Raw genomic sequence first — 11587 nt, 5'->3', positions numbered from 1 at the left:
AAAGATTTTGGTCATCATCTTAAAGTACGTGGGAAAGCCTCCTGCCCAGAGTTTTAGCTGGCAGTCCGTAGGCCCTCTGGTCCTGGCCACGCACCTTTCCCTCAGCCTCACCTCAGCATTCAAGGGAAAACCTGCCACCCTGCAAGCCCTCCAGGGTCTGGAATGCTGGCAGGAGGGGACAGATGCCTCTGCTCCTGGAGAAAAGGGCCTCTGGCAGGGAAGCCTGAGGGGTTCGTTCCAACTGTACAGGTCCTGTGGACTACTCTCAGAAAAGGAATGGTGAGATGGACTTTCATAGAAGAGCCTCTCCAATTTCTCCTTGGGACTTTTTTTTTTTTTTTTTTTTTTTGAGACAAGAGTCTCCCTCTGTCGCCCAGGCTGGAGTGCGGTGGCGCGATCTCCGCTCACTGCAAGCTCCGCCTCCCGGGTTTACGCCATTCTCCTGCCTCAGCCTCCCGAGTAGATGGGACTACAGGCGCCCGCCACCTCGCCCGGCTAATTTTTTTTTGTATTTTTAGTAGAGACGGGGTTTCACCGTGTTAGCCAGGATGGTCTCCATCTCCTGACCTCGTGATCCTCCCGCCTCGTCCTCCCAAAGTGCTGGGATTACAGGCCTGAGCCACCGCGCCCGGCCTCTCCTTGGGACTCTTACCTTGTGTGGAATGAAAGTGGTGCCTCTGGGGTCCCAGACACGGGGGAAAGGAGGCAGCCCAGGGGCTTGGAGAAGTGATGAGACCCAGAGGAACGGTGGACCCAGTCAGGAAGGGTCCTGCCAACAGGGCCTGGGCCAGCCTCGGGGTCTTCCCAAAAAGGCAGGTGGGGGCCTCCAGCAAGCTTCCCACCTCTGTGAGGCTAGAGAAGAGGCGCCCTGGATGAGAAGGCAGAGGCCGGCAGGCCCGGCGGGCGCAGGCACAGGGAGACTTCTGGTGGGATGAGCTTGACTGACTCAGCCTCCTCCAGCGGCTGCAGGACGTCCCCCCGCTAGAAGGGGCCGGGCTCCCTTTGCTGACGCAGAGTCAACCCAGCGATTCCTCCTGGAGAGACGGGGGCCCCGGCCCCGGCCCCGGCCCAGAGTGCATGCCTATGCCGGGAGCTGGGCGAGGACCGGGCACAGCCACAGCTGGGTGCCCAACGGGAAAGGCGGCCGTTCCCCCTCAAGCTACACCTGAAGGGGCCCCCAGGGTCGAGGCCACGTCTCCTTCGGCTCAGGGCTGAACTTCAGTGACCACCGTGGCCTGCGGGCATCCCCTGGGAGGGACGGAGGGGGCTGGAGGAAAACTCCGAAGGGAAAGGCCGAATCCTGCAGGGTCTGGTCGTCGGAAAGCCGCCTCCCTCTCCTCGGGCTGGCATCGCCATCGGGGTCCACACGGGCTCTAAGACAAAACCCCAATTTCCCCCAAGGCCCCATAGGAGGGGCGCCGCCACAGTCGCCTATTTTCAGTGCAAGAGAACCCGGCCGGGAGAGGCCGGCAGGAGCCCGGAGCATTCCCGAGGTCTCGGCCCAGGTCTCGCGAGGCAGGGAAAGGGGGCAGCCCTGGGGCGGAGCGGGAAAGGGGGCGGGGCAGGGTGGGGTTGGGCGTGGCAACCGCCCGCTTCCGGGAGAGGGACCCGCGGCGCGGGAAGGTCTTTTCCTTGGGCGTGGGTCGGGGACCTGCAGCGAGGTTCGTGTTAAACCTGGACTCCCTGTGGAACGTTCAAGAAAAAGAGAACCGAATGAGGTTTCTCGAAAGGAAAAAAGAATGTGACAGTGTAATCTAGTGCTACTTCTCGGCGTTTTAGGGCCCCAACCCGGGAACCCCTCGCACCGCGAATCTCATTCAGTCCACAGCGGGAGGCGGGTGTGGTCGTTGACCTATTTGCGCCCGAGGGCTCAGGGAGGGGCTGGCGTGACCCGAGTCGGGGGCAGCAAGCTGGTTAGCGGGTGGGTGAAGGCAGGGGTCTTCCACGACCACCACAGAAACAAAACACCTGGGTCGGGATTGCGTCTTGTATTGGAAAAGCGAAAGAACAGTCAGCTGGGGGTGCCAAGAAGGCAGGTGATGTACAAACCTGGAGCCTTAGGATGGTCCACAGGCTGCGGAGGAGCACAGCCAGGACAGCGTTCCGCGGGGCCCGACAGAGACTGCGGCGGAAGGCAGGGGAATCTGCCATGGACCAGTTGAGCAAGCTGTTTCAGGGAGGGATCCAGGCCTCTGCACACCTGGGCGTGTACAGCCTGCGGCAGCTCTGCCACCGTCCCTCGCCTGTCTTCTGCCTTTACGCAGGCTTTCTAGCAGACATTGCCAAGGTTCTTCTCCAGGCCTTCAAGGCCGTAGGTTAACTGCGCCCTCCATTTCACTGCTCTGTCCTCAGCCCCTCCACACTCCAGCTCAGTACGTTGGCACTAACTCTTCCCTCCGATTGAAACATTCTTCCCCTACACGACGTCCCTCCACGGAACATTATTCTCCCATATACCCACAGTGCTCTCTCCGTGTATCTGCTCCAATGTTCTCCCCTCTTCGCATACCGCCGGAAGTAAGCTGCAAATAAACCAGAGTCCCCCATCTGTCTTGTTCACAGCTTTGTCCCCAAAACCTAAAATAAGGCTTGGTACCCAAGAGGTGCTCACTAAGTTTCAGAACATTTACTCTGCCAGACGTTGTTCAGGGCGCTTAATTTGCTTCTTTACTGTCCACACCATGTAATGTAGATACTAATGTTATTTCCAATCTCATTTCACAGATGAGAAACAAAAGTTGATAGATGTCACAAATAGAAATGTGACATCTTTATTTTGCATAGATGTTGGTGGCTGCTATCATCCTGATATGTCCCCCTGTTTAAAACTACTTGAAGAGACACGGTGCCCAATACTGTCTCTTATAGTCAGATGTGAGAGAATGAGAGTCATTACTTGTTTAAATTCCTGAGGTAGAGTGGAAGGCAGAAGGACAGCTAGGTATCCGTATTCCACCGCTTCCCTGTCTGGGCACGTCCTTCAGGGTGCAACTGGACCCCCAGACGCCTGGGCTTTTGTGTGCAGTGACTGGGCCCAGAGAGAGCTTTCCAGTGGATGTCCCCAGAAGTCAGAACTTTAAGGTCCTCCTTTGGGCGTTTCCGTTTCTGCGAGAGCTTCCCGTGTTCTGACCTAGGCAGGAATGGATTGGCAGTCTAGCAACACACAGGGCAATTTTCACCTTATTATTTTATTGTATGTATGTATGTATTTATTTGAGTCGGAGTCTCGCTCTACTGCCCAGGCTGGAGTGCAGTGGCGGGATCTCGATTCACTGCAACTTCCGCCTCCCAGGTTCAAGGGATTCTCCTGCCTCAGCCTCCCGAGTAGCTGGGATTACAGGCACCCGCCACCACACCTGGCTAATTTTATTTATTTATTTATTTATTTATTTATTTATTTATTTATTGGAAAGAGGTTGCATTATGTTGGCCAGGCTAGTCTCGAACTCCTGACCTCAAGTGATCCACCCCCTCGGCCTCCCAAAGTGGAAGGATTACAGGCACGAGCCACTGCGCCCGGCAAAAAGAGACCAATTTTTAGTACATCCAGAGTAACCCTCTCCTGCCTTAGTCCAGCCTGGACTAAGTCCTTCCGGAGTTGGTGTGCATCAGAACAAAAACCTCTTGAGGGAGGACGGTCCCGCGGAAGCACAGTTTTAAAGTTTATTTTTAAAATTTTAATGCCATACTTTTTTAAATTGCCCATCGTTACCCACGATAGTGAACTGAAAATTAAGCTCTCCTGTGGTTGCCCCGTCAACCCTCCCCGCACCAAGTGGAACAGGCGGAGCTCGAGCTACGCCACATAGGGGCGGGGAAGCCGCCAGGGAGTCCTCATGGGAATGTGCCGTACACTTCACCTCTTTCGCTTCTCGCTCTACATCATCCCTGAGAAGCCTTTTTAAACACTTGAATGTGCTTGTTTCAGAATGTATTTATAAAGCGCTGTCAGATTATGTTGTACGGAAGTGGGGACTGTGATGCCGTGCAATTTCCCTTTGCCTTTTGCATTACATGGCGCCGCCATCTTGAGCAGAAGTGTATCATGGGGCTCGCCATTTTACTTGGTCGAGTGGGTATTTCCGGTTCCGGCAGAGGGCTTCTCTCTTTCACTGCAAGGCGGCGGCGGTAGCGGCTGTGTTGCTCGTTTCTCTGAGCCATCCAGTGCCATCCTCGTCGCTGCAGCGACACACGCGCTCGCCGCCGCCATGACTGAGCAGATGACCCTTCGTGGCACCCTCAAGGGCCACAACGGCTGGGTAACCCAGATCGCTACTACCCCGCAGTTCCCGGACATGATCCTGTCCGCCTCTCGAGGTACGGACTAAGGTAGATTTCAGGACCCGAGATTGCAGGGCTGGGGGATTCCGCGTGGTTCGGGCAGGCCGGTGGCGCGCGCGCTGTCGGGGACTGACAAACTTTTCTGCCTCACTGTGATTTGGGGCGTGCGGACGCGAGCCTAGGCCTCAGCCCGGGCGAGCCACATTGCAGATGAGGACCTAGACGTAGAGCGGCTCGTGGCTGTTAGGGTTGGAGAGCTGGAAACTTTTAAAACATCTTCTGCCTTCCCCTTCGTAGTGTGGTCGGGGGCCTACGGCCCGGGCGGGGCGGTGATGACCCCAACATGCCATCTGAGTGTCGGTGCTGAAATCCAGAGGCTGTTTCTGAGCTGCCGCCCGGCCCAAGGCTCGTGGGGAGGCGGGTGGACTCCAGAGGACCTCGTGGCTCAAGTCTCGTCCTACTTTTTCTGCCCCTGGGTCTCCCCTCCCCGTCCCTATCCCTGTGTGCCTGACTGCGTTTGGACACTTGTTGTGCTTCCCCTTTGCTCCTACACTGTTAAGAATTGTGTGACTCTTGAATCGTGTCTGGCTGTTAATCGTAAAATTGTTGAGTGGGACAGGTTTCAGTAAAAGCATCCGATCCTGTAGCGCCTAAAGTGGCTTTTCCAGCATTCATTATAACATTTCTGTCGGCCCTCAGAGGGAGGCATGGGAGGCCCCAGCTACTCTACAGCCACGAACTGCTGTGCATTCGGTTGCAGAGAAGATACGTGGTGGCTGTTGAGTTCGTCTGAGTTTCAGGAAAGGGTGTCTGTAATTTCTGGCACCTAAATTAAGTTCTCAGGATACAGACCGGGCACGGTGGCTCACGGCTATAATCCCAGCACTTTGGGAGGCAGAGGCGGGCGGATCACCTTAGGTCAGGAGTTCGAAACTAGCCTGGCCAATGGTGAAACCCCATCTCTAGTTTTTAAAAAAAAAAAAAAAAAGTTAGCCAGGCGTGCTGGGGGCGGCCTGTAATTCCAGCTACTAGGGAGGCTGAGGCAGGAGAATTGCTTGAACACGGGAGGTGGAGGTTGCAGTGAGCCGAGATCATGCCATTGCACTCCAGCCTGGGTGACAGAGTGAGACTCCATCTCAAAAAAAAAAAAAAAAGAGTTATCACGGTACAGTTTAGCTCTGCGTGCGTTTTTAGTCTGGAATAGAGCCACTCAGTCCTGGCCTGTAACTGCTCTTGTAGTCTGTTGTTCCATCCCTCCTTAAGCATCCTTAGTTGTTAACCCACTCATGACCTTGACACTTAGTGAATTATCCAGTGTGTTAACAAACTGGCTGCGGGTTCCTCACTGGTTTTTCTTCTGTTTGGCCGCTTTTAGATAAGACCATCATCATGTGGAAACTGACCAGGGATGAGACCAACTATGGAATTCCACAGCGTGCTCTGCGGGGTCACTCCCACTTTGTTAGTGATGTGGTTATCTCCTCAGATGGCCAGTTTGCCCTCTCAGGCTCCTGGGATGGAACCCTGCGCCTCTGGGATCTCACAACGCAAGTAGCTGCTCACTTAGCTCTGGGGCCTTGGGAAAAAATCTGGGCAGAAATGTGGTGGATGCAATTGGCTGGTTTCCCAGGGGAGATCCAGTCCATTTGGGAACTGGAAAGCAGACTGCACCTACAGAAGATGTTTGGCCTCCCTCGCTTTGAATTAGTTACTCAGGATTGCTGAGGAGTGTGGTTGAACATTTCTACCAGGTGCGACAGTTTTGAGTAGGCAGCAGTTTGAACATGTTTTACCTTGAAAGCTGAGGTGATTGGCAGGTGGAATTAGAGGGTCCTGGTGATGACAGATGACATTGTCAGCCAATCCCCATGTGGGAGTGAGGACATGTCCTGCAATTCTGAAGGGATTCTCTGTCATATATGTGTGAGTAATGCAATGAGACAGAGACAAGGCCCAGGAATCAGTCTGACCCTTGAATGAGAATGTTTGTTAAGTCTGAGAATGACAAAGTCCTCCCTCTTAGGGGCACCACCACGAGGCGATTTGTGGGCCATACCAAGGATGTGCTGAGTGTGGCCTTCTCCTCTGACAACCGGCAGATTGTCTCTGGATCTCGAGATAAAACCATCAAGCTATGGAATACCCTGGGTGTGTGCAAATACACTGTCCAGGTAAAGTGAGGCCATGGTCAGAGAGCACATCTCCAAGGATCTCTCCCACTCTCTTAACCTTTACTTTTTTTTTTTTTTTTTTTTTTTTTTTTTTGAGACAGTCTCACTCTGTCGCCCAGGCTGAAGTGCAGTGGCGCTGTGTCAGCTTACTGCAACCTCTGCCTCCCAGGCTCAGGTGATTCTGGTGCCTCAGTCTCCACAGTAGCTGGTGCTACAGGTGCGCACCACCAGGGTGGTCTCGAACTGAGCTTAGGCAGTCTGCCCGCCTCAGCCTCCCAAAGTGCTGGGATTACAGGCGTGAGCCACCATGGCCTGCATATCTTTACCCTTTTTTTTTTTTTTTTTTTAAAGACAGTTTTGCTCATTGCCCAGGCTGGGGTGCAATGACGTGACCGCAGCTGACCACAACCTCCGCCTCCCGAGTTCAAGCAATTCTACCTCAGCTTCCCAAGTAGCTGGGATTACAGGCATGCGCCACCACGCCTGGTTTTGTATTTTTAGTAGAGATGGGGTTTCTCCATGTTGGTCAGGCTGGTCTCGAACTCCCAACGTCAGGTGATCTGCCCGCCTCAGCCTTCCAAAGTGCTGGGATTACGGGCGTGAGCCACCGTGCCCGGCTCTCTGCCTTTTTAAAGTCTTGGCTGGGCTCATGCTCTGGTAGGCCAAGGTGGGAGGATTGCTTGAGGACAGGAGAGCAGCCTGGCCAACACAGTGAGACCCCATCCATAAAAATTTTTATTTATTTTGAGATGGAGTCTCACCCTGTTGCCCAGGCTGGAGTGCAGTGTGCGATCTTGGCCCACTGCAACCTCCGCCTCCCAGGTTCATGCCATTCTCTTGCCTCAGCTTCTCGAGTAGCTGGGACTACAGCATGCCCAGCTAATTTTTTTGTATTTTTAGTGGAGACGAGGATTCACCGTGTTAGCCAGGTGGTCTTGATCTCCTCACCTCGTGATCCGCCCACCTTGGCCTCCTAAAGTGCTGGGGTTACAGGCGTGAGCCACCGCACCTGGCCCTTTTTTGAGATAAAGTTTCACTCGTTCATTGCGCTGGCTGGAGTGCAATGGCACAATCGTGGCTCACTGTAAACTTCGCTTCCTGCGTTTAAGCAATGCTCCTGCCTGAGCCTTCCATGTAGCTGGGATTACAGGCACCCACCACCACACCCGGTGAATTTTTGTGTTTTTGGTAGAGACGGTTTCACCATGTTGGCCAAGCTGATGTCAAACTCCTGACCTCAGGTGATCCACTCACCTCGCCCTCCCCAAGTGCTGGGATTACAGGCGTGATCCACTGCGTCCAACCCCTGTCTCTAAATTTAAAAAGAAATTCTTATCTGGAATCTAAAGGGATTCTGTTGAGCTTAAAGGTTTGGGTTCTGGGTTTTTGAAAGGTGCTGCCAGCCATCATCTGGCTGGGGGGGGGGTCTAGCATTTCATGGGATAGGACTGTTTCCCCTTATTTCCTTTTCATCCTCTGTAGGATGAGAGCCACTCAGAGTGGGTGTCTTGTGTCCGCTTCTCGCCTAACAGCAGCAACCCTATCATCGTCTCCTGCGGCTGGGACAAGCTGGTCAAGGTGAGCTTCAAGCCAAGGCAGGGGCTTTACCAGTCAGGGTGTGCTGTGCTCCCAGGTGGTCATACGCTCCAACTCCTGTGGAAAGCTTTACAGATTCTCTCAGTTGACTCTTTCTCTTGTCACATGGTTTGAAGTAGCTAATTGATGTCCCTTGTAAGTGAGCACACTGCATTGGATGTGTGTTACAATCTAAGGTTAAGTGGCCAGGACATGTTACTGAATGATAAATGGCTACTGTAGCCAGGAATGCCAAGCCCTTTTTTGTTGGACCTGACCCTGGCTGATCCAGAGCCAGGATATTCACCTGTCAACTTCACATCTATGCAGGTATGGAACCTGGCTAACTGCAAGCTGAAGACCAACCACATTGGCCACACGGGCTATCTGAACACGGTGACTGTCTCTCCAGACGGATCCCTCTGTGCTTCTGGAGGCAAGGTATTTGGGGACCAGGAGTCTCCTGCTCAGTGGAAGACCAGCATCATGGAAGGAGCACTTAGCCAGCGTCTCTAACATAAAACGGCAAACATTAGTCAGGATGGTTTCAGGAGGATAATGAGATAATGGCAATCTGAGAATGTTTCCAAAGATTACTTTCAGCAAATGACAGTTAAGGCATACTGTCTGGAAGAAAACGATTATTTTCTATAAGGTTGGGTTTATTTTGAGACGGAGTCTCACTCAGCCGCCAAAGCTGGAGTGCAGTGGCATGATCTCAGCTCACCGCAACCATCTCCCTGGTTCAAGCAATTGTCCTGTCTCAGCCTCCCTAGTAGCTGGGATTATAGGCACCCACCATCATGCCTAGGTAATTTTTGTATTTTAGTAGAGACAGAGTTTCACCATGTTGGCCAGGCAGGGCTTGAACTCCTGACCTCAGGTGATCCACTGGCCTCAGCTTCCCAAAGTGCTGGGATTACAGGCGTAAGCCACAGTGCCCGGCCTAAAGTTGGTTCCTCGAAGCAATTGATGAGATTGAGATCCTGGTTTTCAGAAACGATTAGAGTGATTTATGTAAGTTGGGAGGGGTTTTTTGATAGGGTTGGTAAGGTCTTAACCTTAAAGGAAAGGCATACAGAGATCAATGTTGGTACTTGAGTCATTAGTTTTCAAAGAAGCCTGAGGTAATGGAGGAAAGGTAAGAATTGATTCTGACAGAATCTTGAGATGGGCAGGATTAACATCTGGAAGAAGTCACTGTGTCCTGATTTACCTTACCTGTCTGTCCAGGATGGCCAGGCCATGTTATGGGATCTCAACGAAGGCAAACACCTTTACACGCTAGATGGTGGGGACATCATCAACGCCCTGTGCTTCAGCCCTAACCGCTACTGGCTGTGTGCTGCCACAGGCCCCAGCATCAAGATCTGGGTGAGTGTGGGTTACAGTGGACTGGGTACCTGGCTGCCCTCTGAGCCTTGACAATGTTTTGGTTACAATATATGCCATCTGACTCCCACCTGGTAGCTAAGCCTATTCAACCTCCACATAATTGACATTTTGGTCTGGGTAACTCTGTTGTGATGTGCTGTCCTGTACATTTTAGGATGTGTAGCAGCATTTCCAGCTTCTAGATGTCGGTAGCAAACCATCCTTCCACTAGTGGCAACTAAAAATGCATCTAGGCGTTGATACATGTATCCTAGGAAGCAGAATCATCCCTTTATAACTTGAGAATCTTGAGGAGGGGACTCTGTCATTGCTAAGTCTTAAGGTTGCTTTTGCCCTGTTCCCCAGGATTTGGAGGGAAAGATCATTGTAGATGAACTGAAGCAAGAAGTTATCAGTACCAGCAGCAAGGCAGAACCACCGCAGTGTACCTCCCTGGCCTGGTCTGCCGATGGCCAGGTAAGTGGTCTGTGTCCTCTCAGGTGACTCGGCTTCCAATTATTTTTCTCCCTCATTCTGTTAGCACATTTAGTCTGTCAGACACAAGAGCAGTGTCTTTGGCATAAAGTGGAATGACAAGCCAGGTTGATGAGAGGATGCCCTAGTTTGCCATGCCAGTGAATGTGTTTCAGCATCAGAGGGAAGACTGATGTGGAGCCCAGTAGCTATCAGCCTTCAGTTAATACCTTAATTCATTTGACCTGTTTTCAAATGTCTAGATCCTTATCACCAGCTGTTTCTTCCTCAAGGAATACATAACCACAACTTAAAATCTGGCTGTTAAAATGGGAGGGGTTTCTTATAGTCTGCCCAGTATGGTGGCACATGCCTACTGGAGGCTGAGGTGGGAGGATCTCTTGAACTGCAGGGTCTCAAGGCTGCAGTGAGCCAGGATCATGCCCCTGCGCTCCAGCCTAGACAGTGGAGCAAGACCATCTCAAAGAAAGCCACTTGTGCTGAATCTAGTGACTGCAGAGTTTACGCCAGCCTGACCTATCCCTGTCATTTCTCCCCTGCAGACTCTGTTTGCTGGCTACACAGACAACCTGGTACGAGTATGGCAGGTGACCATCGGCACGCGCTAGAAGTTTATGGCAGAGCTTTACAAATTAAAGAAGAAAAAACTGGCTTTTCTGGCTTTTAGAAGGTTTTTTTTTCTTACATGCATAAAAGCTCCATCCTATCTACAATGCTTACACATTAAGTTTGCACTAGCAAACTGGATGCAAGCTGTGGACTAAGTAAACAAGGCCCTGAGGGGGAAGGAGAGCTGTCAGTCTAAGTTCTCAGGATTGGGGGAGCATCAAGTGGATGTTTGTTAGAAGTCACATAGCAGTTTCCCTGAACTTAAACCCCATCAGCGTCCTACATACCAGGTGCAGATCATCAGGACCTACCTTCAACCTGGGGAACCTTCTTGAGGGAAAGGACTGATTATTTCAAAGTGGTTGCAGTCAATTTTTAGGAAAAGCAGACTCCGCAGGTCCAACCGCTGGCACATAAGAACGGAACAAAGATGAATCCTCATTCCTCTGAAGGTTTGAACATAATTCAGAAAATTTAAACTTCATGTTAGCAGTCTACATGGTCTTTGAGGCAAGTCAAGGGTATTTAATTCTGCAAAGCAGTTCTCACCACAAGAACTTAACTCACAACTAGCATTCCTCAGAGGTTGAAAGTTTTGGGGTGGTCGGTCTGGAAGCATTCATAAACATAACCATAAAGTTGGCCCTACTAAACATTTCAACTGCTAGTATAACCTGTCACTCAATGCCCCCCCCCACACACACACACAGTTATTTATGAGGTTAGATGCCTTGTGAAAGGCCAGAACTGAGCCATTAAACTACAATTACACTTACCAATAGAAACTTCAGTACAGGGATGGAATGGTTCAAAATTCGGCTTGAGACCCCACTGCCCTTGCAGTTTTCTGTGATGACTAAGCAACTACAGCATATTGAAGGCCCATATGTACCCACTTTCTACTCCCCTCAATGGTGATGAGGCATTCCTGGCTTCAGTGCATGTATATATGGAAATAGTGTTCCTAGGACCTGGGCTTGTGAACTGTGAGTATAGAGATTCTTAGGGGAACCTCAGTCCTACAGCTTCAAAGTAATGGTAGGAAGCGGCAAACATCTCTAAGTGGACTGAAGAGTTTGTAA

General features: G+C 51.6%; 1 protein-coding gene and 2 non-coding genes across 6 annotated transcripts; all 3 read left to right on the top strand.

Annotated features, from left to right (window-relative positions):
- Positions 1-4104: 4104 nt before the first annotated feature.
- RACK1 (receptor for activated C kinase 1) lies at positions 4105-10548 on the top strand. 4 transcript variants are annotated; one of them, XM_065547189.1, is made up of 9 exons: positions 4105-4317; positions 5657-5828; positions 6305-6452; positions 7935-8030; positions 8358-8468; positions 9261-9401; positions 9498-9539; positions 9768-9878; positions 10439-10548. In XM_065547189.1, exons 1-9 carry the CDS (start codon positions 4209-4211, stop codon positions 10502-10504), a joined length of 996 nt encoding a protein of 331 aa, XP_065403261.1. In that variant the 5' UTR covers positions 4105-4208; the 3' UTR covers positions 10505-10548. The 4 variants fall into 4 exon arrangements, with proteins under 4 accessions (XP_065403261.1, XP_065403262.1, XP_005558900.2 ...); XM_065547190.1 differs by having other exon boundaries at positions 4105-4329; XM_005558843.3 differs by lacking the exon at positions 9498-9539.
- Positions 4605-4672, top strand: LOC123574268 (small nucleolar RNA SNORD95). Its single transcript, XR_006699154.1, has one exon. It is a non-coding gene; the product is annotated as a small nucleolar RNA SNORD95 (small nucleolar RNA).
- On the top strand, positions 6111-6189 carry LOC123574245 (small nucleolar RNA SNORD96 family). The gene has a single exon (XR_006699132.1). It is a non-coding gene; the product is annotated as a small nucleolar RNA SNORD96 family (small nucleolar RNA).
- Positions 10549-11587: the final 1039 nt, after the last annotated feature.

This window comes from Macaca fascicularis, chromosome 6 (assembly GCF_037993035.2).
Source record: "Macaca fascicularis isolate 582-1 chromosome 6, T2T-MFA8v1.1".
Lineage (NCBI taxonomy): Eukaryota > Metazoa > Chordata > Mammalia > Primates > Cercopithecidae > Macaca > Macaca fascicularis.
Note: the sequence above shows the minus strand (reverse complement) of the source record. Positions and strands in the feature narration are given on the sequence as shown.

Excerpts from the sequence above, each read along its gene's own strand:
- RACK1 (XM_065547189.1), top strand. The coding sequence starts at position 4,209 with ATGACTGAGCAGATGACCCTTCGTGGCACCCTCAAGGGCCACAACGGC. Across the intron at positions 5,829-6,304 it reads CGCCTCTGGGATCTCACAAC|GGGCACCACCACGAGGCGAT; the intron begins GCAAGTAGCTGC and ends CCTCCCTCTTAG. Across the intron at positions 9,402-9,497 it reads GCCCCAGCATCAAGATCTGG|CTAAGCCTATTCAACCTCCA; the intron begins GTGAGTGTGGGT and ends CCCACCTGGTAG.